Genomic DNA, 26848 nt, shown 5'->3' with positions numbered 1-26848 from the left:
CTGCAAGAGGCATTCCAACAACCAACGCCATTCCCACAAAAGTCAACACTATGCCATAACCGAATCTCACATCTTCTGCAGGAAGTACATGAGTAGATAAAAAGAAAAACAGTCCAGCGAAGCATCCTGAAAGAATTAACAGTAATGCATTTCTTTGCAAAAATAGGGAACATTTGAACGCAGAATTTTATTAATGTAAAATGGTACAAACTTTGAAAACTGAATTAAGACAATCAAACTGTCTTCCACTAAAAAATAGAGAGGATTTTACAAAATCCTCTTCACACTGTAGCAGGGGGTACCATAATCCCCTCTTGGAAATAGCAGGTTTATCATTACTCCCTTTAGGAAAATGTAAGGGCTAACATAGTCAAGCTAGAACAGGGCTACGGAACCCCTGCCTTAAACAGCTGATTTTATTGAAAACAGGATAATAAGTAGTACTTATTATATTTAGTAGTTATTTGTGTTGTACTGCTTATCTTTATTAACGTCAAACTTAGCCCTTTTTATATTCGATACAGTTACAAGAGATAAATTAAACTGATTGAAAATGATTACAATGATAAAATATATTAATTCTTCTTTACTGTCTTGTGTTAAAGTAAATGCAAATATGAATTTGTCAGATTTATTTGACGTAACTCTTAGCGTTAAACAGGGAGAACCATTATCTCCTTTGTTTTTTTATCATATTTTCAAATGATATCGAACGATGTATAGACCTTAACAAAATGTCAACACTGCCCTAGAATTATTGTTCAAATATTTGTTACTTTTTGCTGACGATATCGTATTGAACTGAATCTGTAAGTTTACAAGCGCAAGTACATGTAATGTTTATGACTTATTTATCAAAATGCGGTCACAAGATAAAACTAAAGTGTGAGTTTGAGAAACGTAAATCAGTCCACAATTTTAGCATAACTATAAATGGGCAAGTGGTAGAAAATGTTACGGTTTAGGAGTTATCACCTAAACACAGGATTTTTTAATAAACAAACAACATCGTTACCAATATTTTATGTTCTGCCGTACTGTCCTGTACTTGAAATATTCTGAAAGAGTTGTCCCCCTTTGAAAATGAATACCATTTTTAAACAAATAAAAATAAACAATTGCTGAAAACTGTCTTCCACCTAATTATGTGAAATTTCAACACTCGCATGCAAATGCATCAAAAGAAACATGTGTAACAGTTAATTCTTTGAAAATGGTGAGTTTTTAATGACGTTTGACTATCTGGAAGTGGGCTCCTTTAGGCAGTCCAATTCCGGAATGCAATGTTTATATCAGTATAATGGCACTTGTTTTGTAGTTTTTGTAATGATAGCATGTATAGTACTCTACAAAACAAGTGTCAGTTTACTGATATAAAATAAAATAAAATGTGAAATGAAATAGAAATAAAAAGCACCTGATAACTCAGTTCGAATAATAGAAACAGACAACAGCCTCACACTGTAAATGAAATGATTTAATGGAAGAGTAGCGAAACAATTTTCCGATTTAAAATTTAAACATCTTTCGGTCACTTACCATTGCTACATTACATACAATGTATTGTTTAAGATTGTACGATACTACACTATGTCTACCTCTCACATGTACATGTAATTACAGTGTTAAAACCAGGATGTTGTAAAAGTTGCCAATCGTTAGTTAAAATCTGATATATCTTACGACCTAAAATTACATTAAAGCTCAATCTCGATTTTTGGCTAGTGCCAATGTTTGCGCATATATTAGTAAACTGTATTTTTGTAGATTTGCATCTTTTTCGGTCTCCTACTTATGAGGACATGTTTAAAGAATGATCAGACCTCGACGTTTCAGTCGTTCAGTTAAGACGTTCCACTCTTTAAAGAAATTTATTAGCAAGTGCAGTGAGTGATAAAACACTTCTGTTGTATATGCATATCTGAAACTCTGGGATACGGTAAAAAAAAAAATACATTTACTTAATGCAGATTTTGGTACTCCTAGTCCTACAGCTTAGTAAATATTTCACAACTGTAATTCATTTAATAATTTCTACTGTAGACCTTTATTTCACTGTAAATGTTCATCTTGCTTAAATGTAGATAAATACCATACTGGTTAATACCAACAAAAGTTTTACAACTATTACAATAAATGGATGTCAGGTTAACATCATTTGATATCCTTTCACGATCGTTTCATGATTCAGACACGCCAGTAAAGAAATTTTAGTAATCTTCAAAAGATTTATAACTTATGATATAATACTGAATCAAGTTACCGGTCAAAAAATGTCTACTGTCTGTGTCAAAAAAACAGTATATGTTAGCAGATACATTTGCGTTATAATCTAAACTAAACACCCCTAAATGCAAAAAAAAAGTATCTAAAATACTATGAAAAAAAAAATGGTGAAATTGCTTTCAAATGTAAATAGCGAAATGCATACCCACAAGGTAAGTTTTTTTCCCTTTTAGTTGCTTGGATCTCATTACTTTGTAATATGAGCATAAGTTGCAGTGACATCGCATTTGTAAAACAAAATGAGCTCCTAATAACTGCGTTCGAATAATATAAACAGAAAGAAACCATAATTCTGTAAATGTAAGGTAATTCAAAAATAGCAGGACAAAACAGTGTCTTATACCAATGGAGACGTAATTAGCTACTTTTATTCCAAAGAGCGTGACAGAATAAGTTCCCAGTCAAATTTAGAATTTAAATGATCAATAGCAAATCTCTTTCGGTCAGATGTGTTGAACCTAATGACAACTTCTTGTTACACGTTTACCTTTACCATTGCTTCAAAATTGTACTCGTGAGTATTTTATACGAATAAAAATTTATATATTTATCATACTAGAAAAATTATATTCGTGTAGTACACTTTAAGTGTTACAACTTTAAATATATCCATAATGCCTGTCTAAAACAAATTATGTCAAACATTGTAGATACTAGTTTAAACTTTGATCTTCCTTATTCAGTTTCAAATAAGCTCTGGTATTGTAGTGTCAGCCGAAGTGTTGCCCATAAGTATATCAAAACAATGTCTTACTATTTTTTTTATTCGGCACAATAGAATAGTCAGTTTGCAAAATTTCTTGATTAGCCGCTTAATGATTAATAGACCTTTATACCCAAGCTTTGATTACTATGCAAATTCCACGAATGTTTTGATTTTAATGCGCATGCGCTCTTTACGTGTAGCAAAAAAAAACACCTCTCAACGATAAAATAACGTACACAAAATCATCATTTTAATACGAATTGTTTTGCCACTATAAGGTTGATTTCAGTCAAGTTATTTATTATACAGTATGCTTTGATTAAAGACATGTAAGTGTTTAATCATATCTTACCTGAAAAGCCTGCTTTTTATTTTATGCTTATTGGTGAAATACTGGAAAATAGCAGTGAGATATAAATCGATATCACTCACAGTGCCGAACTTCTTTTTTTTCCAGATAAATTATCTCCCTTGAAATATATATTCTTTAATTACCTCCCTTTGCTGCCTTTAAAATTTCTGGATTATACTAATACTCAAGCCATACACGAGTCATGAACTGCTAGACAATCCTATATAGAACAGGCTAGCTATATAATAAAATTTGCAAAAGAAATAATGTTACCTTTGTCAGCTTGGTTGCTAGGCCTTGCCATAATTTCATGTAGCTACAGATATATGTGTGTTTCCTCTACTTTTTTCCATTGGTTCACTATCGTGTGGTAGATTTTACTGGCGACAGCACATTCAGTTGGTTGTTGTCTTAGTTAATTATCACAAGACATCAACTCAACCTTACGTAATATGCCAGCATTTACTTTCCCACTCCAAGCCCAGCCAGTTGTGTTCCAACTTCCATGCATTTTGTTATGCTATGCAGCTCCTAGATCAATATTTCCTAGCTATTTCTATTGAATCCATGATGATATTTAATTCTGCAGCTTGATTTTCCATGGACATGCGCATATTCCACAGTTGTTTAGATTTTTCGTGTTGTTTTTTTTAATCTGACCTTCAGCGTGTGTTTTGGTAAACAAAGCAAGCTTCCGGTTATTCAACGAACTGACGGATTGACCCGAAAAGATTTAATTATGCTTCTACTTAACTACCGGCATTTGTCAATGTCTCTGTTAGCCGCGGACTGTGTATTTTTACACAAAATATTTAAATGCAGTTTTTGTTTGTCGCCTTCTGTTTTTAAAAACAAAATGGCGTCGTGTTGATTTAATGAACCTAATCACCAATATTCGATATTAATGTGCCTAAGTTCCATGGTAATTTAGTGGATGTATCATATGTAACACGGTAGCTTAAATAAATCCGAATTTCGTCATAAAATATTGGATTTATATGAACATTTATGCACGTAATAAACAGAAAATTCGTTGATCTTCACAAGCTAGCATAAAATAAAAAGAAAATTTGTTTGTTTGCAGTGAGATATCGAAATATATCATCACCGATAAGGGAGACAATTCTGATATTTCACTCAGGCTCCGCCTTCGTGAAAATATTCAATTGTCTCCCTTATCGGTGATGATATATTTCGATATCTCACTGCAAACAAACAAATATCCTCTGTATTCCTATTTTTGTCAGAAAACAACAAGCATTTCCAGTCCATTTCCACACATCATACTAATATAAAACTTGTTCCTTACATTTAAAAATGTCATATATTTTCATTATATCTATTTTTCCTACAGCTGCAATTAGTTGGTGTATATATTTTCTCCGACCTGAATGATACCGACATATTTAGGGGTCGCGGCTCCATGTCACTGAGGTTGCTGTTTTAAGTGATCTACCGCTAATCGTTACGTAACTATTATGCAAATGACATGATAAAACATTGGACATCGTGGTAATAAAGATCCTTTCAGGGGTGTCCCCTTAGAATACCGGATCATAAAATTTACTAAAGCATATAAGATGGCTTTGATGTGATGTACTTTAATGCATTCGGTCATCAATGCCATAATATAAGAACACACTCGGATTAATATATCACGTGGCGGAGCCGTTTTGTGATTCAAAAATAAACATTTTACGAGGTACCTAGTATTTAAAGTTCTGTAAGAATATATTTTGGAACTTTAATGGACATTTTCATTTAAAACTATAAAAGTGTACTTACAAAAAATCTAAATTCGTAAGATCTGAATCAAATCCAGGACTATACTTATAACTACACACTGAAGGAAAACACCTAATATAAATCTCTAATCATTTTATTTCTTATGTTTACATGCTAGATCATTTTCATATCGAAAATGTATCGTGAGCAGAAGTCATTATCCGTAATTTAATAAGATAATCATGATAAACTTAAATTCCGCAAAAGATAGAACAGATAAAGAATGTAAATTTTACAACACCCCTCCCCTCCCCTATTTTATACGAATAAAAATTTATATATTTATCATACTAGAAAAATTATATTCGTGTAGTACACTTTAAGTGTTACAACTTTAAATATATCCATAATGCCTGTCTAAAACAAATTATGTCAAACATTGTAGATACTAGTTTAAACTTTGATCTTCCTTATTCAGTTTCAAATAAGCTCTGGTATTGTAGTGTCAGCCGAAGTGTTGCCCATAAGTATATCAAAACAATGTCTTACTATTTTTTTTATTCGGCACAATAGAATAGTCAGTTTGCAAAATTTCTTGATTAGCCGCTTAATGATTAATAGACCTTTATACCCAAGCTTTGATTACTATGCAAATTCCACGAATGTTTTGATTTTAATGCGCATGCGCTCTTTACGTGTAGCAAAAAAAAAAAACACCTCTCAACGATAAAATAACGTACACAAAATCATCATTTTAATACGAATTGTTTTGCCACTATAAGGTTGATTTCAGTCAAGTTATTTATTATACAGTATGCTTTGATTAAAGACATGTAAGTGTTTAATCATATCTTACCTGAAAAGCCTGCTTTTTATTTTATGCTTATTGGTGAAATACTGGAAAATAGCAGTGAGATATAAATCGATATCACTCACAGTGCCGAACTTCTTTTTTTTCCAGATAAATTATCTCCCTTGAAATATATATTCTTTAATTACCTCCCTTTGCTGCCTTTAAAATTTCTGGATTATACTAATACTCAAGCCATACACGAGTCATGAACTGCTAGACAATCCTATATAGAACAGGCTAGCTATATAATAAAATTTGCAAAAGAAATAATGTTACCTTTGTCAGCTTGGTTGCTAGGCCTTGCCATAATTTCATGTAGCTACAGATATATGTGTGTTTCCTCTACTTTTTTCCATTGGTTCACTATCGTGTGGTAGATTTTACTGGCGACAGCACATTCAGTTGGTTGTTGTCTTAGTTAATTATCACAAGACATCAACTCAACCTTACGTAATATGCCAGCATTTACTTTCCCACTCCAAGCCCAGCCAGTTGTGTTCCAACTTCCATGCATTTTGTTATGCTATGCAGCTCCTAGATCAATATTTCCTAGCTATTTCTATTGAATCCATGATGATATTTAATTCTGCAGCTTGATTTTCCATGGACATGCGCATATTCCACAGTTGTTTAGATTTTTCGTGTTGTTTTTTTTAATCTGACCTTCAGCGTGTGTTTTGGTAAACAAAGCAAGCTTCCGGTTATTCAACGAACTGACGGATTGACCCGAAAAGATTTAATTATGCTTCTACTTAACTACCGGCATTTGTCAATGTCTCTGTTAGCCGCGGACTGTGTATTTTTACACAAAATATTTAAATGCAGTTTTTGTTTGTCGCCTTCTGTTTTTAAAAACAAAATGGCGTCGTGTTGATTTAATGAACCTAATCACCAATATTCGATATTAATGTGCCTAAGTTCCATGGTAATTTAGTGGATGTATCATATGTAACACGGTAGCTTAAATAAATCCGAATTTCGTCATAAAATATTGGATTTATATGAACATTTATGCACGTAATAAACAGAAAATTCGTTGATCTTCACAAGCTAGCATAAAATAAAAAGAAAATTTGTTTGTTTGCAGTGAGATATCGAAATATATCATCACCGATAAGGGAGACAATTCTGATATTTTCACTCAGGCTCCGCCTTCGTGAAAATATTCAATTGTCTCCCTTATCGGTGATGATATATTTCGATATCTCACTGCAAACAAACAAATATCCTCTATATTCCTATTTTTGTCAGAAAACAACAAGCATTTCCAGTCCATTTCCACACATCATACTAATATAAAACTTGTTCCTTACATTTAAAAATGTCATATATTTTCATTATATCTATTTTTCCTACAGCTGCAATTAGTTGGTGTATATATTTTCTCCGACCTGAATGATACCGACATATTTAGGGGTCGCGGCTCCATGTCACTGAGGTTGCTGTTTTAAGTGATCTACCGCTAATCGTTACGTAACTATTATGCAAATGACATGATAAAACATTGGACATCGTGGTAATAAAGATCCTTTCAGGGGTGTCCCCTTAGAATACCGGATCATAAAATTTACTAAAGCATATAAGATGGCTTTGATGTGATGTACTTTAATGCATTCGGTCATCAATGCCATAATATAAGAACACACTCGGATTAATATATCACGTGGCGGAGCCGTTTTGTGATTCAAAAATAAACATTTTACGAGGTACCTAGTATTTAAAGTTCTGTAAGAATATATTTTGGAACTTTAATGGACATTTTCATTTAAAACTATAAAAGTGTACTTACAAAAAATCTAAATTCGTAAGATCTGAATCAAATCCAGGACTATACTTATAACTACACACTGAAGGAAAACACCTAATATAAATCTCTAATCATTTTATTTCTTATGTTTACATGCTAGATCATTTTCATATCGAAAATGTATCGTGAGCAGAAGTCATTATCCGTAATTTAATAAGATAATCATGATAAACTTAAATTCCGCAAAAGATAGAACAGATAAAGAATGTAAATTTTACAACACCCCTCCCCGCTACACGCACCCTCTCTATTAAATCTGATCGCGTCCGAACCAATTCGATAGTGTCATATAAAAACCTCAAATTCGAAGAATCAATCGAAATGAAAAAAAAAAACATTTTTAAAAAGATTATCATTATATTTATGATTTTTATTTATTCATTTTATTTTTTTCTTTAAATTCGGAATGAATTGATCAGTAGGACTTGGTAAAAAAAATCAAAGGCTGAACTTTGTTATTTTCAACTGCGACATTTACTTAATAATATATTTCAAGTATCATGTAAGCTAACTGAGACAGGTAAGTTAAGTGAGATCATGTTAGGAAATAGAACAAAAACTTTATTAATTCATGGAAAATACCATTTATGTTTTTATTTTCACAACCTGAATTTGTCGAGAACAACATTGCGGAAAAAATGTTAATTAATCCAAATTCATCATCGATAATGCGCATTAGTTAAACTACATCAGCTGTGGGTTTACAAAGAACTACATATATTTTCCTTTGTCTTTCCGTGGATATTTACTATAAAACAAGCTCATTATTGATCGAATAGATTGAACTACAGTCCGTCTGTCTATTTAAGTTTAATTAGGGTCCATCCGGCCTTTCGGGCACATATAGCATTTTTAGCTATGTAGAGTATAGACCCCCGGCATGTCACCAGGCATGCCGTTAAAGATAATTTTTTGAAGCCAAAGTGGTGAAGTAAATTTACCTCTACGCAATTTCCGTAGAGTATAAGCCAAAAGTCCAAATAATTTTGAAGCCAAAAGTGGGTCACTGTCGCCGGCCAATGAGACCATAAATGACAGATCCCCGAGACATGGTTGCTGACAATATGATAATGGAGGTATCGCAAGGTCGTCCTAACAAGGGCAGTTGGAACCGCAAGTAGTTGGCGTCGTCGCTGGTCCCTCGTCGTGGTGTTTTGCCCTTCCCCTCCTGCACCCCACGTTGAGCGTAGTGATTAGGAAGCTCAGGGGCTTCTCTGCATGCCGTCTAATATCTGCAGGCCGTCACCAAGAAGATACCGTCTTTCACAAACGGTCCCATTTAGGGTCACCCCCGCCAGCTTCAGTCAGGACACTAACAGAAAAAAAGATCAATATAGTTATGACCTAGTTCCGTCAATGCCCTGTGCCTTCTCGAGACGTGCACTCACTGGCGGGCTGGAGAAGGATTGAAATACAGTATAACTCTAACGTAATTTATATTGTGCAGTCATGTCTTTTGGCCCTACACAAACGCTCTGGTGGGACACAACCTTCCAAATTAATGCCTGTTGGGGCTTTGCCTTTACCATTAAAATATACCTGACAACCACGAACAAACGCACATACTCGTTTGCCTCGGTAAAATTTAGTCTCTCGCTACGGTCATTTTGATTCCATACCTCGCATGTCTTTATTTCGATGTTAATGAAATGTGAAACCAAAATTTAAAATTGCACATGTTGATTATAAATATTGATGGAAAATTAAAAATGATGAAAAAAAAAATGGGTGGGGGATGAGACGCATGATCAGGGGGGTGGGCAAGACTGAGTGGAGAGTGAGGTGGGGGAACAACACAACTCTGCATGCTGATAAATATTCATGGAAGGTTTGAAAAGAAATAATAATAAAAACGAATGATTTTTTTTTTTGTGGGGGTGGGGGGGGGGGGGGGAGTGGGTAAGATCCAGGCAAGGTGGTGACCAGGTGTGGGTACAAAACCTCACATGTTTATAATAAATGTTCATGGAAAAGAATGAAAGAAGTTTAATGAAATTCTACCAATTGGTTAGTTTGTTACGTACAAATCTGTAGATTTTTAAACAATTAAAGGGCAATAACTCTAAGGAAAATTGACCAATTGAAAAAAATAAAATGACAGGCATCATTGAATTATGTTGGTTCATATTTATTTCAAGTTTGGTGAAATTCTACCAGCTTATTACCGAGAAATGGCTACAGACATGGATTTTTCATTAAATCAAGGGCAATAACTCTAAGGGAAGTTGACCAATAAAAAAACACAACAAACTTAACATGCATCATCGCAGTATGTTGGTGCATGTTTATTTCAAGTTTTATGAAATTCTACCTGATAGTTACTGTGAAATGGCTGCGGACGGACATTTTTCATTAAATCAAGGGCAATAACTCTGAGGGAAAATCGACCAATCAAAAACAAAATTTGACGGGCATCATCACAGTATGTTGGTTAATGTTTATTTAAAGTTTCATGAAATTCAACCTGCTAGTTACTGAGAAATAGCTGCGGACGGACGGACGGACTGACGGACTGACAAAGCCATTTCATTACCTCCCTCCCGATTTCATCGGCGGGGGATAATAAATTATGGCACTAGCTGTAAAAGTTCATGTGCAGTATTGGAAGTAGCGCTTTCTGATCATGTAACATCTGTTTGTACAGCTGTACCGTGTCATCTGTTTTCAACATAAAATTTAAAGTCTAATGGAACTTTAACTTTAAATATCATAACTGTTGTCTAGTCTTTCAAATATGTAAAAACGTTCTCTATTGCGTTAATCAAACAGTAAAAAGTATATCATAAGATAGAAGTAAATACCAGTATTATATACTTTACATTATAATGAAATATCAACATACATAATATTGATTGAAATGTTCCAAAAGGGATTATTTTGAAAATATTTTGTCCCTGTGTTGTACATTATAAGGTATAGCATATGAATTCAAAAAGTGTCTTGTATGTTTAAGGTCATTTTAAAATCTTAACAAACATTTAATTTTATACTCATATCTGTCAATCTAACCACAATCTTCTGTATCTCATACATCTACATATACAACAAAAAATATCTTTAAGAAAATATTTTCGGTCAAGTCAGAATGTGCTATATATGTGTGTTAAAACAGTATTTTTTCTATCTATTTTTGTGTTGCTTTTACTATGTTTCAGTAAAATCCAGAACAGTTATTACTATTCTATTTCTAGAACAATTTGATCAAAAGATATAAAAACCGGGAATAATGCATGTTTTTTTCTTTGCACTGAAGAAAAACAAATATAATTATGTTACTATGACTGTTCTACCCATAATAAATATGCCATTATTATTTTTGTGATACAGAACTACGGTAAGTCATTCGTCGCTGACGAAGATCTCTTCACTGTACAATTCATCATGTAATTAACTAATTGACAATTCATCTTTAATTTCATCATGCCACATTTTAAGGGTTATGACGTTCAATGTGTGTGTGTTTTTTGCAAGACTTGAGTTTCACTTGAAGTGTGTGGTATTTCTATCTAATACAGTATATGATGGCACCATAAACCGGGGGGTTGGATCTCTATATGCAGCCCGTCTGGGCGTACCAGGTGCTTAAAGCGCTGGTATTGGCAATATGGGTAAAACGACCTCAAGGGGAGGGGTGCGGTCATGGCTGTTTGTTACAATAAGGCTGTAAATATTATCATTGTTCATTGATGACGTTATTGTAATAACTATTATATTTTTATTATTATGTACAACGCCATTGAATATATCATATATAAACAAGAGCTGTCAGTGTACAGCGCGCTCGACTATTTTCAGTGCTTGATAGTATAATATAAGCCATGAGTAAAATTTTAACATTACAATAATTATACTCTAAGTCGAAAAGGGGTCATAATACAGTCAAAATGCTTGATAGAGTTGCCTGCTCCTTTTTACAGACTGAGGTCATAATGGTAAACAAGTATGCAAAATATGAAAGCAATAGCCCAATGGACTTTGAAAATATTTGGGGTGGAACGCAAACTTTAACATTTGTGTGACGCTAACGCTAACGCTAACGCTTACGTTGACGCCGGGGCGAGTTGGATAGCTCCCTATTCTTCGAATAGTCGAGCTAAAAAGGCGTTTATTTAAATTGTTCAGTTTCAGTTTTGCGACTGCATAATTATGTCATGTTTTGTTATTTTCCTATATATCTGCGATATGTCACATGTTTAATTGTAAAGCGCCTTTGAACGTATATTCCATATGAAAAAGGGCGCTCAACAAATCTTGTATAATAATAATAATAATGTAATATATTACAAATATTATGAGTTATAAATTTTCATTATATTTTTTTTTGTTGATATAAATTTTGATTTTCCTTATCTAACTATTTTTCCTTATAATAACCTTTGTAGTAAATGTTGCAGATATTCAAGTATATGACTAAATATATATAATACATTCTTAAATAATACATAAATTTAAATACAAAAACATGTAATAACAAAGAAAAGTCATAATGACATAGTATCAGTAATGGGGATTGGTGTGTAGTGCAGCTGAGAAAACAGACAGAAACATCTTACTTTGATGGGGACCTGGGGACCCCAAATAAAGAAACACAAGAACTGTTACAAAAAATAAAATTAAATATAAAGTTCACTCATGTTCAGCCTAAACTGAAGATCTGAGGACCTGGGGACCTCAATCTAGGAGATACAAAGATATTCATGTAAAATATGTATACATGTATAATAATACACCATTTAATTTAAACAATACTACAATGTTAAACATTGAAATAAACTACAGTGAAAAGAATATTATGAATATATCATTTAAGTCCATTAAAAATTTTACTAGTCTGATAATTTATACATGTTCAATGTATATTGATTTCCTGTACAAAATTTATCATTATTAGTATTATTATTATAATATTCTGAAAAGTAAACAGTCTGTGATATAATCTTTTGTAAAAAAAGTTATGATTTTAATATCCAAATGAAATATTATTTGTCAGTTTTACGCGCATTTTCATGACTTTGTGAGAACAGGTAATTTTTTTAACACTTTGAAAGTTTGAAAATAATTCTACACCAACTAGTTATTATTAAAAAACAACCTTGCACTCTCTTCCAGTCCGAGAAAAATCCAACGTCGTATAGACATCTAAATCTAACGTCTATTAGACGTCGAACAGACGTTATATTTAGGTCGCCGACGTCGCGACCAAAATCCAACGTTGTTTCGACGTCAACTTGAACTATATTTTCTTCAGTAGAAGGGACTTAAATTAGGGGATTTTGAAAGCCCTGTAAATATCATGGAGAAGATGATGATAGCCCTAACATTTTCCTGAAGGGGATTATGATACCCCAACTAGTTTCACAAAAAGGATCATGATACCCATGCAAATGAGAAGGGGATTTCGTAACACCCCCTATCTCTTTTTAGTGAACTAGCGTTTGATATATAAAATGTGTTTAATTCTTGTGCTAGAACTAGTTAACAGGTATTTCGGTATGTTTCTCTTTTGGCTACATGATGTAAACATCGGTTTGTAATGGTTATGGATAAAGAAAAAAATACGAATTTTGGTTTTATATGCTGTTATGTAGATTGTCTAGGTTTATGTCAAAGTGTTTTTTAAATTTAGAATGTACCTTTGTGAGTAGTTAAAAATAATATTTCAGTCTTAATTTTTATAATAAAACATACCATTTTCGGCATTTATATACATTTTAATATACATATTATCTGTTTGGCATAACTGTTCTTAACACATCAGATCACATAAACTGACTGGATTATGACTAAGACGACGTATTACTTAGTATTGTAAGAGTGCAAACTATCTAGTATCCAGTAACTCTAGGCCAAGAAGCAGATCATTATGTCTCCTCCTTTCTTGGCAGTAGAGGTTTGAAGCTTTGGTCTAATGGCAAACATTTTAGAACGTTTATCTCGACGAACTGTATTGCTACCAACAACATGTAATAGACTAGTCTAATGGTTGAAATTACAACTTATTTCAAAAACATTTTTTTAACTGGTATGTATGAAATGTGACATTTACAGACATTTACATAATGATTGTGAATACAAGAAATTGTAATGTACATTTACAGGGATGACGTACACTCAGAGGGATAGACTAGTAGTGAAACTTCAAAACAGGCGGACAATGCAAGCTAAGAGTTAAACAAACGAGACTGAATTGAAACTTAATGTGGCTTGTTTTAATATGTTTCGTTCAAATATTTATTGTATACAATTACTCATTATACACCTGTCCTCAAACTTTACACTTTTCTTCAAAACTATATTCATTGGAATGAAGTATCTCAATTGTCAAAGAAAGTGGTTACAGTTTAAAACAAATGAGGAAGTCTGACAATATGGTAAATATTTCTGTTATTAATTTGCATTTTGCAAAGGTGTCACTCTTTAGATATATTTAGATATTTCTTAAAGAACGATATGTTAGATACTGACAAATAAAGAGTATTTATGAAAATATACCTGAGCCTATACCAATCATTCCTGACATGATGATAAAAGCTTCAAAGGATTTTGAAAAAGTGATCAAGACAGAAGACGCACAAAGGACAATGATACCAGCACTGTGAATAAATGCTACGTAAGTCGGCTTCCACTGAACCAGAAATCCCAACAGCAATCTAGCAGTAAGGTCACCCGACCCCATTGTCATCAGACAGATATAAACTTCTCTCGAACTTCTATCGCACTCATGCATGAGGTCCGGTAGAAATGTCGCAGGGACATAGAAAACGAAACCTATTATGCATGCTGATGTCAAATATAGCATGTAGTTGGCATTTTTCAGAAATCTTGATAATTTCCTACTAGTGTGTTGACGTTGTTCTGTAAGAAAATAGAAAGTATAAAGCTGAAAAATGAAGAAATCGCCTAACAATGTCATACAATATGGATATTTTCTTTATCAAAAACATTTGAATGTCAACATAAACGCGGTGCAATCTTTATAGGTGGTCATTATTGTTTACATATTATTAAGATGGTTGAACTGTAATATGCGATATATTCTCATTATTCTGTGATTTTGTGCCTTTGTTAGAGTTTATTACTGACAATATTACTATAAATTATTATTATATTAGGCAACCTACAAAATCTTTTTTTACCACATTACATAAACATGAATTGATTACATTACAAACCAGTAATTGATTCCGACTGAGAGATATCGGTTAGTTTCTGTGGATAGAAACAGAGACCCGCTGGTACCCCTAGCAACGACAAACAGGCAAGAAACAGTAACGCCTTCTTCAAATCGAATTGTTCAATCACTGTTGTAAGGATTGGTGGTAATATTAATGCGCTCAGTGGTACTCCAGCATTAGTAACTGTCGCAGCAACAGGGCGCCATTTATCGTTGAAGTTTGCAACAAGATGTGTATTTGCACAGAAATCTATAATTCCGGCTCCTGAGCCTTCAAAATTGTGACAACAGTTATGCAATGACATTAAAATAACGTGAAAACTAATTGTAATGATATCCAAACTTGTATTAGGAAAATATCATTAATTTTTATTTTTAGCAATATTTCAAATGTATAAAAGCAATTGTCATCGCAGCTAATACATGAAACGTTAAATTATTTTCCCCGGGAGTATAAAACTGCCAGACAAACATTGAATCCCGACACAATTTCGTCCTTATACAACTGAAACCACAGCCGAAAATCATTATTATGTAACAAACTCTGTATGTCTAGTCATAACAGATACGACGCCGGAGCGACGCATGCAGACGAACGGAGCACGAACAACGCTAGAATTTACATCCATAATATTCTACTTCTGCTACTTATTGCCTATTTATTTTTCGTTGTTTGAAAAGAATATCACCTTGTTGATTATTTGTGAGCAATCATGAAGCTTTCAACTATAACTGGGCAACTATATTGCAAGACATCTTCAGAATAACCGACTAAGCTCTTTGTTACCTTTCGTTTCTGTATGAAAATATCAGTATAAAATTAAACTGACTGAAATCTAACCTAAAAAATCAACCGGTTTGGACTACACCCGGTGTACGTTTCCCCTCCGTGAATAAAAGTATGGCTCATTACTTGTTCGGTCTAATTTTTTAAAATCAGTCTTTTATTTTGATTTTGGAGAAGTATATTGAACTTGACATCTGGTAGATCCTATGTAAGGTATTCACCTCAGGCATTGCGTTTGTTGTGAATCACCGTACAGCCCGGTCTCATTCACAGTTTTTGAGTGCTGGTCATGAATTAAATTGAAATAGATTGATCTTTTTTTAATTCAGTACCAATATTTTTTAATCATTTGTTTTTACAATCAGCTGGCAAGGAAGCCCAGAGAAAGATAATACATATATCATGAAAACTTTCATAAATTGCACATTTGAAAAATCAAATTTTGGTTGTGATTTAGACATCAATTTCTAGACTCTTATTATCTTTAAAAAATAGGTTATGTCTATCTTTTTGCCTCAAAAGTAATTATTTTGTAAACTACAGGAGTTTTTGGTTGTAAATGAATACGTTATTGGATTCGCTGAATTAACATTAATTTTACCGTTCAATTTATAATTAATAACTGTGACCTGGGGACATGTCACCTTCACTCTGTAAAGAAGACAAATGCCACCACTACCAACTCTTATTTAAACCGTTACTGAAAAAAGTATCAAAGTTCTATTACTAGGCATTACAAATATGAGCAAATGAGTAACAAAGGACTTTGTTCTAATTGTTACTGGAATTATATGTATATAAAAACAAAGAAAAATATCAAACAGAGAATGCCACGCACCAAAAGCGCAGCCTCCTCAAAACGAACCCCCAGCACGCAAACGCGTGCACCACACACACACACACACACACACACACACACACTCAAAGCTTACACATCAGGACAAAACGAACAACACACACACACACACTCAAAGCCAACACATAAGGACAAGACGAATAATAAGCATACACACGCGCGCGCATACAAAGTCAACATACAAGGACAAAACGAACAAACAAAAGAACACAGTGGGGCACCGCCTTGGAACGGTCAATGGCAAAAACACCACTGGGGAGCTTAAACCGGTTTATGGTGCGCACCCAACCTCACTCTTACCCCCACCATGTTCCAAAGACATGGGACAGTGTAAATAAAAGTAATCCCCTCCAGGTGAATCTCTAACACACGTAATGGAAACAAAAAGGCATGGCATGTAAAACACAAAAATGCTAGTGTATAAATATATAAAAAGCAAACCTTAAGAACCAAAAACGTATGTACTCAACGCCTTTTCAGAAGACAGAGCAACAAGAGAAACACCCTTAAGGGCCCGACGAAACAGGCCAGAAGACAAATATCAAAACAGTTCAGTCCTGGTAGGATTTAAAAACTGCTCATCATAGAGTCCCCCCCCCCCCCCCCCCCCCCCCCCCCCCCCCTTCCGTCAGACGCAATCAAAGAGGGAAGCGTAGTGTCCAACTGTAAACGGGTTGAACACTAAACATGCGGTATGTATCAAAACAGTTGGGTCGTAACCTCTTTTAATAAAACGTTTGATAATCTTTCCAAATACATTTGGAAAATTACCATGACCCAAGATCTTACGAAGTTTGTAAACCACATCCCCATAAAAAACGGGTTTAGAAATACCTTCTCGCAGAAGTGTCTTTAAATTACTATTGAATTTTAAAACTAAATCAGAATTACGATAATAAAATTTAGTAAAATATTTACGCAATTTGTAATAACGGTAGCCTTGCTGAAGAAGTTTACTTGTAATATATTGATTACGTTCATTGAAATGCTTGACATGACTACACGCTCTGGCAAACCGAATTAATTGAGAAATATATACCCCATAAGATGTAGCCTGAGGTACATCCCCATCCAAATGGGGAAAATTTACAATTATACTAAAATTAAAATCATCCCTCTTGTCATAAATTTTGGTATGTATAAATTTGTCATAAATAGAGAGATGTAAATCTAAAAATGAAGCATCAGTATCCGAATTGTTAGTTTTAATTAACTGAAGCTCCCTAGGATAAATAGTACCCACCAAATGACCAAAAAACGGATTATCCATATTAAGAATATCATCCAGATAGCGTGATGTATTATTAAATGCAGTTATAATATCTGCTTGCGTATCTGGAGAAAGGCTCAACATAAAGTCTCTTTCATAACAATATAAAAACAAATCTGCGACAAGGGGTGCACAATTTGTTCCCATGGGAATACCAAAAACTTGTCTAAAAACTGCATTCCCAAACCTGATGTAAATGTTGTTCAATGAAAAGGAAAGGGCTTTACAAACTTCGTCACAGGTCCACATAGAATAATGTTTAATAATATTGCTAGTAAAAAAAGCTTTATCAAAATTGCAAGTGATAAATGTAGCATTCTCTCTGGCAAAAGTCTTTTGAATTAGGGCAGTTAATTTGTCATTTATTAAGTTATGTGGTAAAGTGGTATACAAAGTAGAAAAATCGTATGTACTGACTGTAGATACCTTGTAATTATTAATTTTCAACTTATCCAGGATTTCGCCAGAATTTTTAATCGACCAAAATAAGTGTTTACCAGAGTTTTCGTATACTTTATCGCAGTATCTTTCCACGTGAGCTTTCACAGCAGTTAGACATGATGTTAATAGTTTTGAAATGTTTGTAGATAATATATATATAAGTTGTCAGACTGTAGTTATTCAACTGTTTGAACTTTCATAGAACGATAAACTCCACCTGTATAGAAGATATTTCAAAGATAGAAATATATTTCACAAAGTGAACACAAGATCTGTAATGCAATATTTACAAGTGGCGCGAGTGAAATATATTTCGATCTTAAACTGTAATTAACAAATTGTCTATTTATTTCATGTACTTTTAATTATATAATGTCGTGACGTCATGATATCTTTGCATAAAGTCTGTAAATAGTCCTGTGTGTGTGTGTGTGTTCGGGTTTAATGTCTTTTTCAACAATTTTTCAGTCATATAAACGACGGTGTCTACTTGTAGCAGTGAGCACAATGCCCAACTTTATAGTGCTGCCTCACTGGAATATCACGCCGTAGACACGTGGCATGATACCCCACCCAGTCACATTATACTGACACCGGGCTGACCAGTCCTGATGTCATGCAGTGACATTAGTGTTAAACAACGGTCAAATTATTTGTTTTAAAATGTTTAAAAATAGTTGTATATGTAAAATCTCGAACTTTGGTAATAATTTTAAAAGAACAAAAAGAATTTACATGCTGTCATTATAGAGATGTTTTATATCTTACTAGATTGATAAAATCTTGCAGTGTCAAAGTAATTGCTTTTAAATATCTGTTAATAGACTTATTGCATTTTATTACATAATCTTTATATCTGTTTAGTAAGATAATAATCTTTTGACACGCAGACAAAGGTCCCTGGCCACGTGAAATCACGTGAAATCTCACTAGGTATTGCGGTATGCGAGATTTGTTGCTAGGGGACATGTAGGTTTCCTGCAATATTATTGGTTGATTTTATTGTTGTCATGAACATCATAAAAAGTCAATGACAACAGTGGACAGAAGATTTTTACCTATGAAATAAGAAGGACATATACTTCTGTGTTTCAAGTCGAGATATCCGACTAGATAATTACAAAGTTTTGATTAATTTAATTGTGTTTATAGAAATTATTGTTATTATATGGACATCCATATATTGTTGTTGAAAACTGAATAAAAGAAGAAATAGAATCTGGATTTTGCTAATTCCCTAAATTAAGTGGACTGAAGCGAAAAATAATAAATACCCGAAAAACTGAATTTGAGCTAAAATTCCCCACAGAAACTTCACGTTACACACGCAGCGTAACACTTGGTGGAGAATCCGGGTACAAGGACCTTCTATGTTCACTTGACTTTCTTGGTACCATCACAAAAGCGAGTGCATCTACACGTAAAAGATTGGAACTTGTGAATTCACAAAATAGGTGGATATAATTTTATTTGAAAAGATGAATATTTGTGGACGTAAACCGGACTTCCGAGAACAAAACAAATGGACATACTGGAACACCAATGCCAAAAACTGTGTAACTTGTACGCGATGTGGACTTACACACAAATATGAGAAGTGCCGCGCGCTGTCCGCTATGTGTAATAAATGTCTGAAACAAGGACACTTCGCTAGAACCTGCTCGGCAAAAAGAGTACGAAATACCATCACAAAAATAGGGCTGCAAAACAGCAAGTACGGGACAAGCTACGAATGACTGAATTTGTAAACCGAAAACTAATGGAATTGATATTTCCACTCCATGAGGAAGACGACATGTTCTTCGTAAGTTGTATTACGAATACACCCCTGCTTAAACGTAATGGGTCGAGAAAACAACAATGTAATGCTCTGAATGCAAGCATACTTGCTAAACAAACGCAGGAGGAACTGGACAAAGTAAGAAATTCCCTTGACGAGATCAACCGAGAAAAGGAGGTGCGGAAAATGAAAAGCTGAGGAATGCTACAGCTGAGATGGAGTCCAGTGTAGCAGAATTAAAATTGGAACTGGCGTCTCAACAAAACGAGTCTCAGAAAGAAGACATCGAGGCGGTCAGACAATCATATAAAAAACAAGATGAAAATTTAGAGACACTCCTTCTCTGGTTACATGAAAATACAGGGAATCGCTTCATAGGATCGGCCAGTGAGCAACTTATGCAGTACTTCTACCATTACATATCCGTAAGACGGAATCACGAAGAACAGTTGAAAAAATTGACAGAAACTGTGTCTGAATTAGCAAGGAACGTTGACAGTGTAAACGAACGAAACTGTGATCTAAACAATGGCAGAAATACTGGTAAAAACTGGAATTATAAGAAAAGAGGACGTGGTTATTTCAGAAGATAACAAATATTTATAGTTTGTGGACTAACTTAAAATCAGAAAGACTGGAAATTCTATTTCAAATGTATAAAAAATCGTGGTTTTTGACAGCGGTGTTAAGATTCAGTAAATTGTTAATTTCTAAAAATATTATGATAAACATATGTATATTATTTATATTTCATTTCACGGGAGTGAAAAAAAAATAGACGCGGGGGTGATGTCATGCAGTGACATTAGTGTTAAACAACGGTCAAATTATTTGTTTTAAAATGTTTAAAAATAGTTGTATATGTAAAATCTCGAACTTTGGTAATAATTTTAAAAGAACAAAAAGAATTTACATGCTGTCATTATAGAGATGTTTTATAGCTTACTAGATTGATAAAATCTTGCAGTGTCAAAGTAATTGCTTTTAAATATCTGTTAATAGACTTATTGCATTTTATTACATAATCTTTATATCTGTTTAGTAAGATAATAATCTTTTGACACGCAGACAAAGGTCCCTGGCCACGTGAAATCACGTGAAATCTCACTAGGTATTGCGGTATGCGAGATTTGTTGCTAGGGGACATGTAGGTTTCCTGCAATATTATTGGTTGATTTTATTGTTGTCATGAACATCATAAAAAGTCAATGATAACAGTGGACAGAAGATTTTTACCTACGAAATAAGGAGGACATATACTTCTGTGTTTCAAGTCGAGATATCCGACTAGATAATTACAAAGTTTTGATTAATTTAATTGTGTTTATAGAAATTATTGTTATTATGTGGACATCCATATATTGTTGTTGAAAACTGAATAAAAGAAGAAACAGAATCTGGATTTTGCTAATTCCCTAAATTAAGTGGACTGAAGCGAAAAATAATAAATACCCGAAAAACTGAATTTGAGCTAAAATTCCCCACAGAAACTTCACGTTACACACGCAGCGTAACACTAGCACTATCCCCTTAATGCTGAGCGCCAAGCAAGGAAGCTGCTAGTATCATTTTTTTACGTCTTTGGTATGACGCGGCCGGGGATCGAACCCACGACCTCCCGCACTCGAAGCGGACGCTCTACCACTAGACTACCGAGGCGGTCTGTAAATAGTCCTAATACGTTTCCCGATTTCTTTTACATTTTATTATGATAGAATGTAAATATTTATAATCCTGTTAGTATTTTATATATCTATATATCTTTACTGAAGTAGATCTAATATTCTCCAAGAAATTTTCTATTATTTATAATTTATAATTCATATTCTTTCGCATTCAAATGTAGTTCCGTACCTGTGTCCAGTGAAAAATAAAAATGATATTTTCACTGTTTGAAACGGTGAAAATATCAATTTTATTTCACAGATAAATTTCAATATTTCTGTGAAGAACATAAATTCTAATATGTTTGTCTTTGTTAAAACACTCTAGGCCTAACGCTAGTATGACATCACGTTAACGTGCGATGACGTCAATGTTTTTGTTGCGACCAAGAAAGAGCGCTGCTATATTTCATCTACTGTTTTATATAAAAGGCATGTTAGAATCGAAATAATTTATAGCATAAGCGTGTTTTAACACTATTTATGCACTCGGGTGGTAATACGTCGTTCAAATAATTTCCCTCGTGAAATTATTACACCCGACGTTTAACCACCCATCGTGCATAAATAGTGTTAAAGCACTCAATTTTGCTATAAATTCTTTCTTAATTAAATGTTGCGATATAATCTATACTACGTCTAAACATATCAATATTTAAAGGCTTTATTAGCCTTAAAGTTGAAGTATTACCTGCAAGTAGGCCGTAAGTCACGTACATTATGCTGGTCTTCTTTGCAAACATACTTGTCAGCATACCTAAAGCTAGAAGTAGTGAACCACAAACTGTTGGCCATCTTTCACCTATTTTATTAGCAACTAAACTGAGAGGGATACCTGTAAATACGAAAGCTATAATAAAGGTGTAGTCATTCGAAATGGATTTGTTCGATACTTTAATGACACAGGAGGTCGGGAACGCAGATTTTTCGGTCTTATCCGGCCTTTATATATTGACGGAGCTTACATCCTTTAAGAATATGATCCAAAGTTTCCATAATATCACTTTTTAGAAATTACTCACAAACTCGGGTATACTAGATTGTTTAGTACACCCTAGATTGTGAGTAATATTTAAAAGTTGAGATTATGGGAACTTTGGATCAAATAGCTCCGTGACCGTCAATACATAAAGGCCGGATAAGACCGAAAAATCTGCGTCCCCGACCTCCAGGACTGATCATTCTCAATTATTCTTATTTATAACTGTGCACTGGATACATGTTAGATACCCACAGGAAGTATTTTAATGTTTGTTTAATCTATCCTGCTTGCACAACCAGCTACAAATTTTGCGTAAGTATATTTTGTAAACGTAGCTACAAAATGACTTATCGGAATATAAAAATTTGATTTTCTCCCTTGGTCTTTCTCGGTTGCGGAACCAAGATTGAAAAAAAAAAATCCTAGAAGTTCAAGTAGTTTTTGGAATTTGAGAAGCTTGAAATATCCTTACAGATATCAAATGAAACCGCGAGACTGAATATTCGAGATGAAAAGAAATGAATATTTGAACAGCTTCATAAGTAGCTTACGTAAATATAAGAGGGGCGATTTATGAATATCCCGAAATGTACTCTCGTTTCTTAACATACATATATCACAACAATCAGTAAATTTATACCCCATTAGTTTCTTATTTTTGAACCAATAGTTATTAAGTACTAGTCCCCATCATGAAACGTTATCCGATCACCCCCACCCCCACCCCCTTACAACAGGGTTGCCCATATCATAAAAAACTAAATTTTACAACAGATCGTCCGAACTTCTAAGAAATTTAAAACAAACCTAAAACACTTTCATACCACGACTACTCTGGGGATGTAGTTTATAAACTTCGGAAAATGAAACATAATGCTTATTTTAATCAAATATTTGTAAAACGTGTACTAAATAAAAAATAAAAAGTATACTTAATTTCCCGGAAGCACGGAGCACCCCAAATACAGCAATAGAGCTATGCATCACAGATGAGGCCCGCAAAAAGAAACTGGAACGTAAGATTATAGCAGCAGATGGGTTGCTTCAAAAATTCAAAAACAAGTGCATTATTATATGCAATAAAAAACCAAAAAAAAAAAAAAAAAAACAACAACAACAAAAAAACAAAAAAAACAAACAAGAGCTGTCTGGTGACAGCGCGATCATGGATTTTATAATAGTAGTTACAACTGTCACAGTAAGGTTGAAAATTATTAAACCTGCTGTAATTTACAAGTACTTCCAATGGCAGAAACTTGTATGCAGTATTTACATTAGCATTACTCTGAAAATATTTTTGACAGAGCAATGTCTCTTGTCATACATGAGCACACTGTCACTATATGCAAGTATTCCAAGTCTCAGTTGAATATCTTTGATAGGGTTCAAAGTATTTTACTTTAAGTTAAAAGGAGCATAACTGAAAATACTGCTGACAGAGCAACGTCCCTTAAAATACAGGTGCACACTGTCACAATATGCAAGTATTCCAAGTCTCAGTTGAATATCTTCGATAGGGTTCATTTGACAGTATAATAAAGCTTTAACCAACGCCGACGCCGACGCCGGGGCGAGTAGTATAGCTACCCATATTCTTCGAATAGTCGAGCTAAAAGTGGGTTAGAGGTAGATAAAAGGGTAGGGTTGTTGGGGAAAGTGGAAAAAGGCAAGGATGAATATTAAACAGAAAAAGTCACGCTTCAAATACGTAGTCCTACACCGCAAACCACAGCAGTGCAAACACGCACATACACAATAAAATATGTAAGAAGACAAACACCTACAACTGACACATACATACACAGATAGAGCAAACAGACAAGCAAAAAAAAAAAAAAAAAAAAAAAATACAACACCGTGGGACACCACACAAGACACAGACATATACACGGACATACACGAACAGAACTAAGAAGCAGGAAAAATCAACAAAATGGCACCACACAGGGACGGTCAATTTATCAGAAGAATCAATGCGAAAATAGTGAAATACAGTGCATGTTTGGTGGCTGGCTCCTTTGCAGTTAGTCGCTATGCTTTCCTATTTGATGGTGCGACGTTTAATGAAGCGTAAGAAGCTTTTCTCCCAAAGCCTACAAAAAACGAGGGAGTGAAATTTTGCCTTGCTGATTGCTTAATCGTAATCTTGGTGTTCTGACTTCAGACAAGATTTTCAATACATTGGTGTAATTATACCTTAAATTGACCCAACCTATATGTTTTACTTTTTATAGTCTTGTATTTTGTCACTAATACTAGAACCTATCTCAATGGGGACATTGTCTTGTCTAGCTTGTTGAAAAAAAGAGTAAGTTTGAGGTTGGCACGCCCTAAACTTGCTTAAACCCCTAGTTTTCTTTATATAGGTTATTGACCGTTGTCCCCGGATGATAACTCAAGTACGCTTGGGCCTAGGATCATGAATGTTAACAGAATGGTTGTTCGTGACCAGTAGATGACCCTGTTGATTTTGAGGTCAGTAGGTCAAAGGTCAAGGTCACAGGGACCAGGAACAGCTAAACGGTATCTGGATGATAATTCAAGAATACTTCGACCTAGGATCATGAAAGTTAATAAGGTGGTTGGTCATGACCAGCAGATGACTCCTATCGAGTCAATAGGCCAAAGGTTAATAAAATCTTTAAAAAAGATCCGTTGGAAGCAAAGAAAGAATGCAACTAAGAATAATAGCAGACTCGGTTTGATTGAGTCTGTTCATGTGAGGTAATGAAGTGTGCAACACCTCTCACGCCCCCTAGCACCGGTTTAAGCGGAACCAATTTACACATATGTTGGATGAACTCTATGATCCCAAAGGACCAGAAAATGTAACAACATTGAATCCAAGTACGGGGAGACTTTTTACAGGTCACAGTGACCCAGAAAAGTCAAACGGTTTACGGATGATAACTCAAGGACGCTGAAGCCTAGGATCATGGATGTTGATAAAGAGGCTGGTTATGACCAGCAGGTGATCCCTATTGATTTTGAGGTCAGTAGGTTAAAGGTCAAGGTCACAGTGATCCATAACAGTTAAATGGTTTCCGGGTGATATCTTAAGAAAGCTTGGGCCTAGGAACCTGAAAGTTGATAGAGATGTTGGTCATGAACAGCAGACCCTATTGATTTTGAGGTCAGTATGACAAAGGTCAAGGTCACACCGTTTCCGGACAATAACTTGAGAACGCCTGGACCTAGGATCATGAAACTTAATAGGAAGGTTCATCATGACCAGCAGATGCCCCTATTGGTTTTTGAGGTCTGTACGTCAAAGGTCATGGTCACACTGACATAGAACAGTAGAACATGTTTTGCAAAATAACTAGATAATGCTTTGGTTTAAGATCACATTTGATACAGAGGTCACTTATGACTGGTAAATGACCCATAATTATTGATTTGAGGTCAGTACGTCGAATTACAGTCCACAGTGACCAAGTAATTTCTGTTCCTTGTGCATTATTGAATGGGTGGGGGGTGGGGGGCGATTTCCTGTTCTACGAGCTCTTCAACCACGCCATTCCAGAAACACAGAATCTAGAGCAATATTTCGAGCATTTCTAATATTCCACGTATTATACAGCATATTGTAACTGTAACTTTTAAAACCTAAGTTCCACTTAATTATGTAAACAAAATCACAGAAATAAAATAATTAACAAATTTAAATTTTACTCCAGATAATATACGCAGTTAATCGTGTGTATCATCTCACATTTAGGTAATAAACTAAGTTATAAAACTTTACCAACAAATCCTAATAATCCATTGAAAATAGACGCAATCCATGCCGCTTCCGTATGGCTTGTTCCAAACTCTAGTCGCATTTCTCTGTACAAGATACCAAATGAAACACTCGGTCCTGGGGAAAGCATATGTATAAAGAGACATGCAGTCACAAGAAAGCCTTTCCTTATCATGTTAACATATAATCCACATATAAAGTAGACTTTATATAACTGCGTGTAAAGACGAAGGATAATACGCATATTGTAATACTGATACTAAACCATCAAGATTATTGTACGGATCAGTACATTCTACGGTGGCACAGTTCTAAGTGACACTACTCTTTTTTTTCATTTGCACTTCTCTTTTTATGTTGTTCCCATGAGCTATTAACTCGAGGGAACGACTTAGTATGTCGTGGGAACGACTTAAAAAC

The 26848-nt window shown here is 34.2% G+C and overlaps 1 protein-coding gene across 1 annotated transcript; it reads right to left on the bottom strand.

The window, feature by feature from the left end:
• LOC128551613 (monocarboxylate transporter 8-like) lies at nucleotides 1-26631 on the bottom strand (the record flags this gene model as incomplete). Its single annotated transcript, XM_053532508.1, is given in 5 exon segments — nucleotides 1-126; nucleotides 14222-14584; nucleotides 14902-15174; nucleotides 22393-22536; nucleotides 26432-26631. Coding segments are annotated over 5 exon segments (1078 nt in total), but the record flags the coding sequence as incomplete, so codon positions are not given.
• Nucleotides 26632-26848: the final 217 nt, after the last annotated feature.

The sequence above is a fragment of the Mercenaria mercenaria genome, unplaced genomic scaffold (assembly GCF_021730395.1).
Source record: "Mercenaria mercenaria strain notata unplaced genomic scaffold, MADL_Memer_1 contig_131, whole genome shotgun sequence".
Lineage (NCBI taxonomy): Eukaryota > Metazoa > Mollusca > Bivalvia > Venerida > Veneridae > Mercenaria > Mercenaria mercenaria.
The sequence above is the reverse complement of the archived record's forward strand: the minus strand, read 5'-3'. Positions and strand labels throughout refer to the sequence as shown.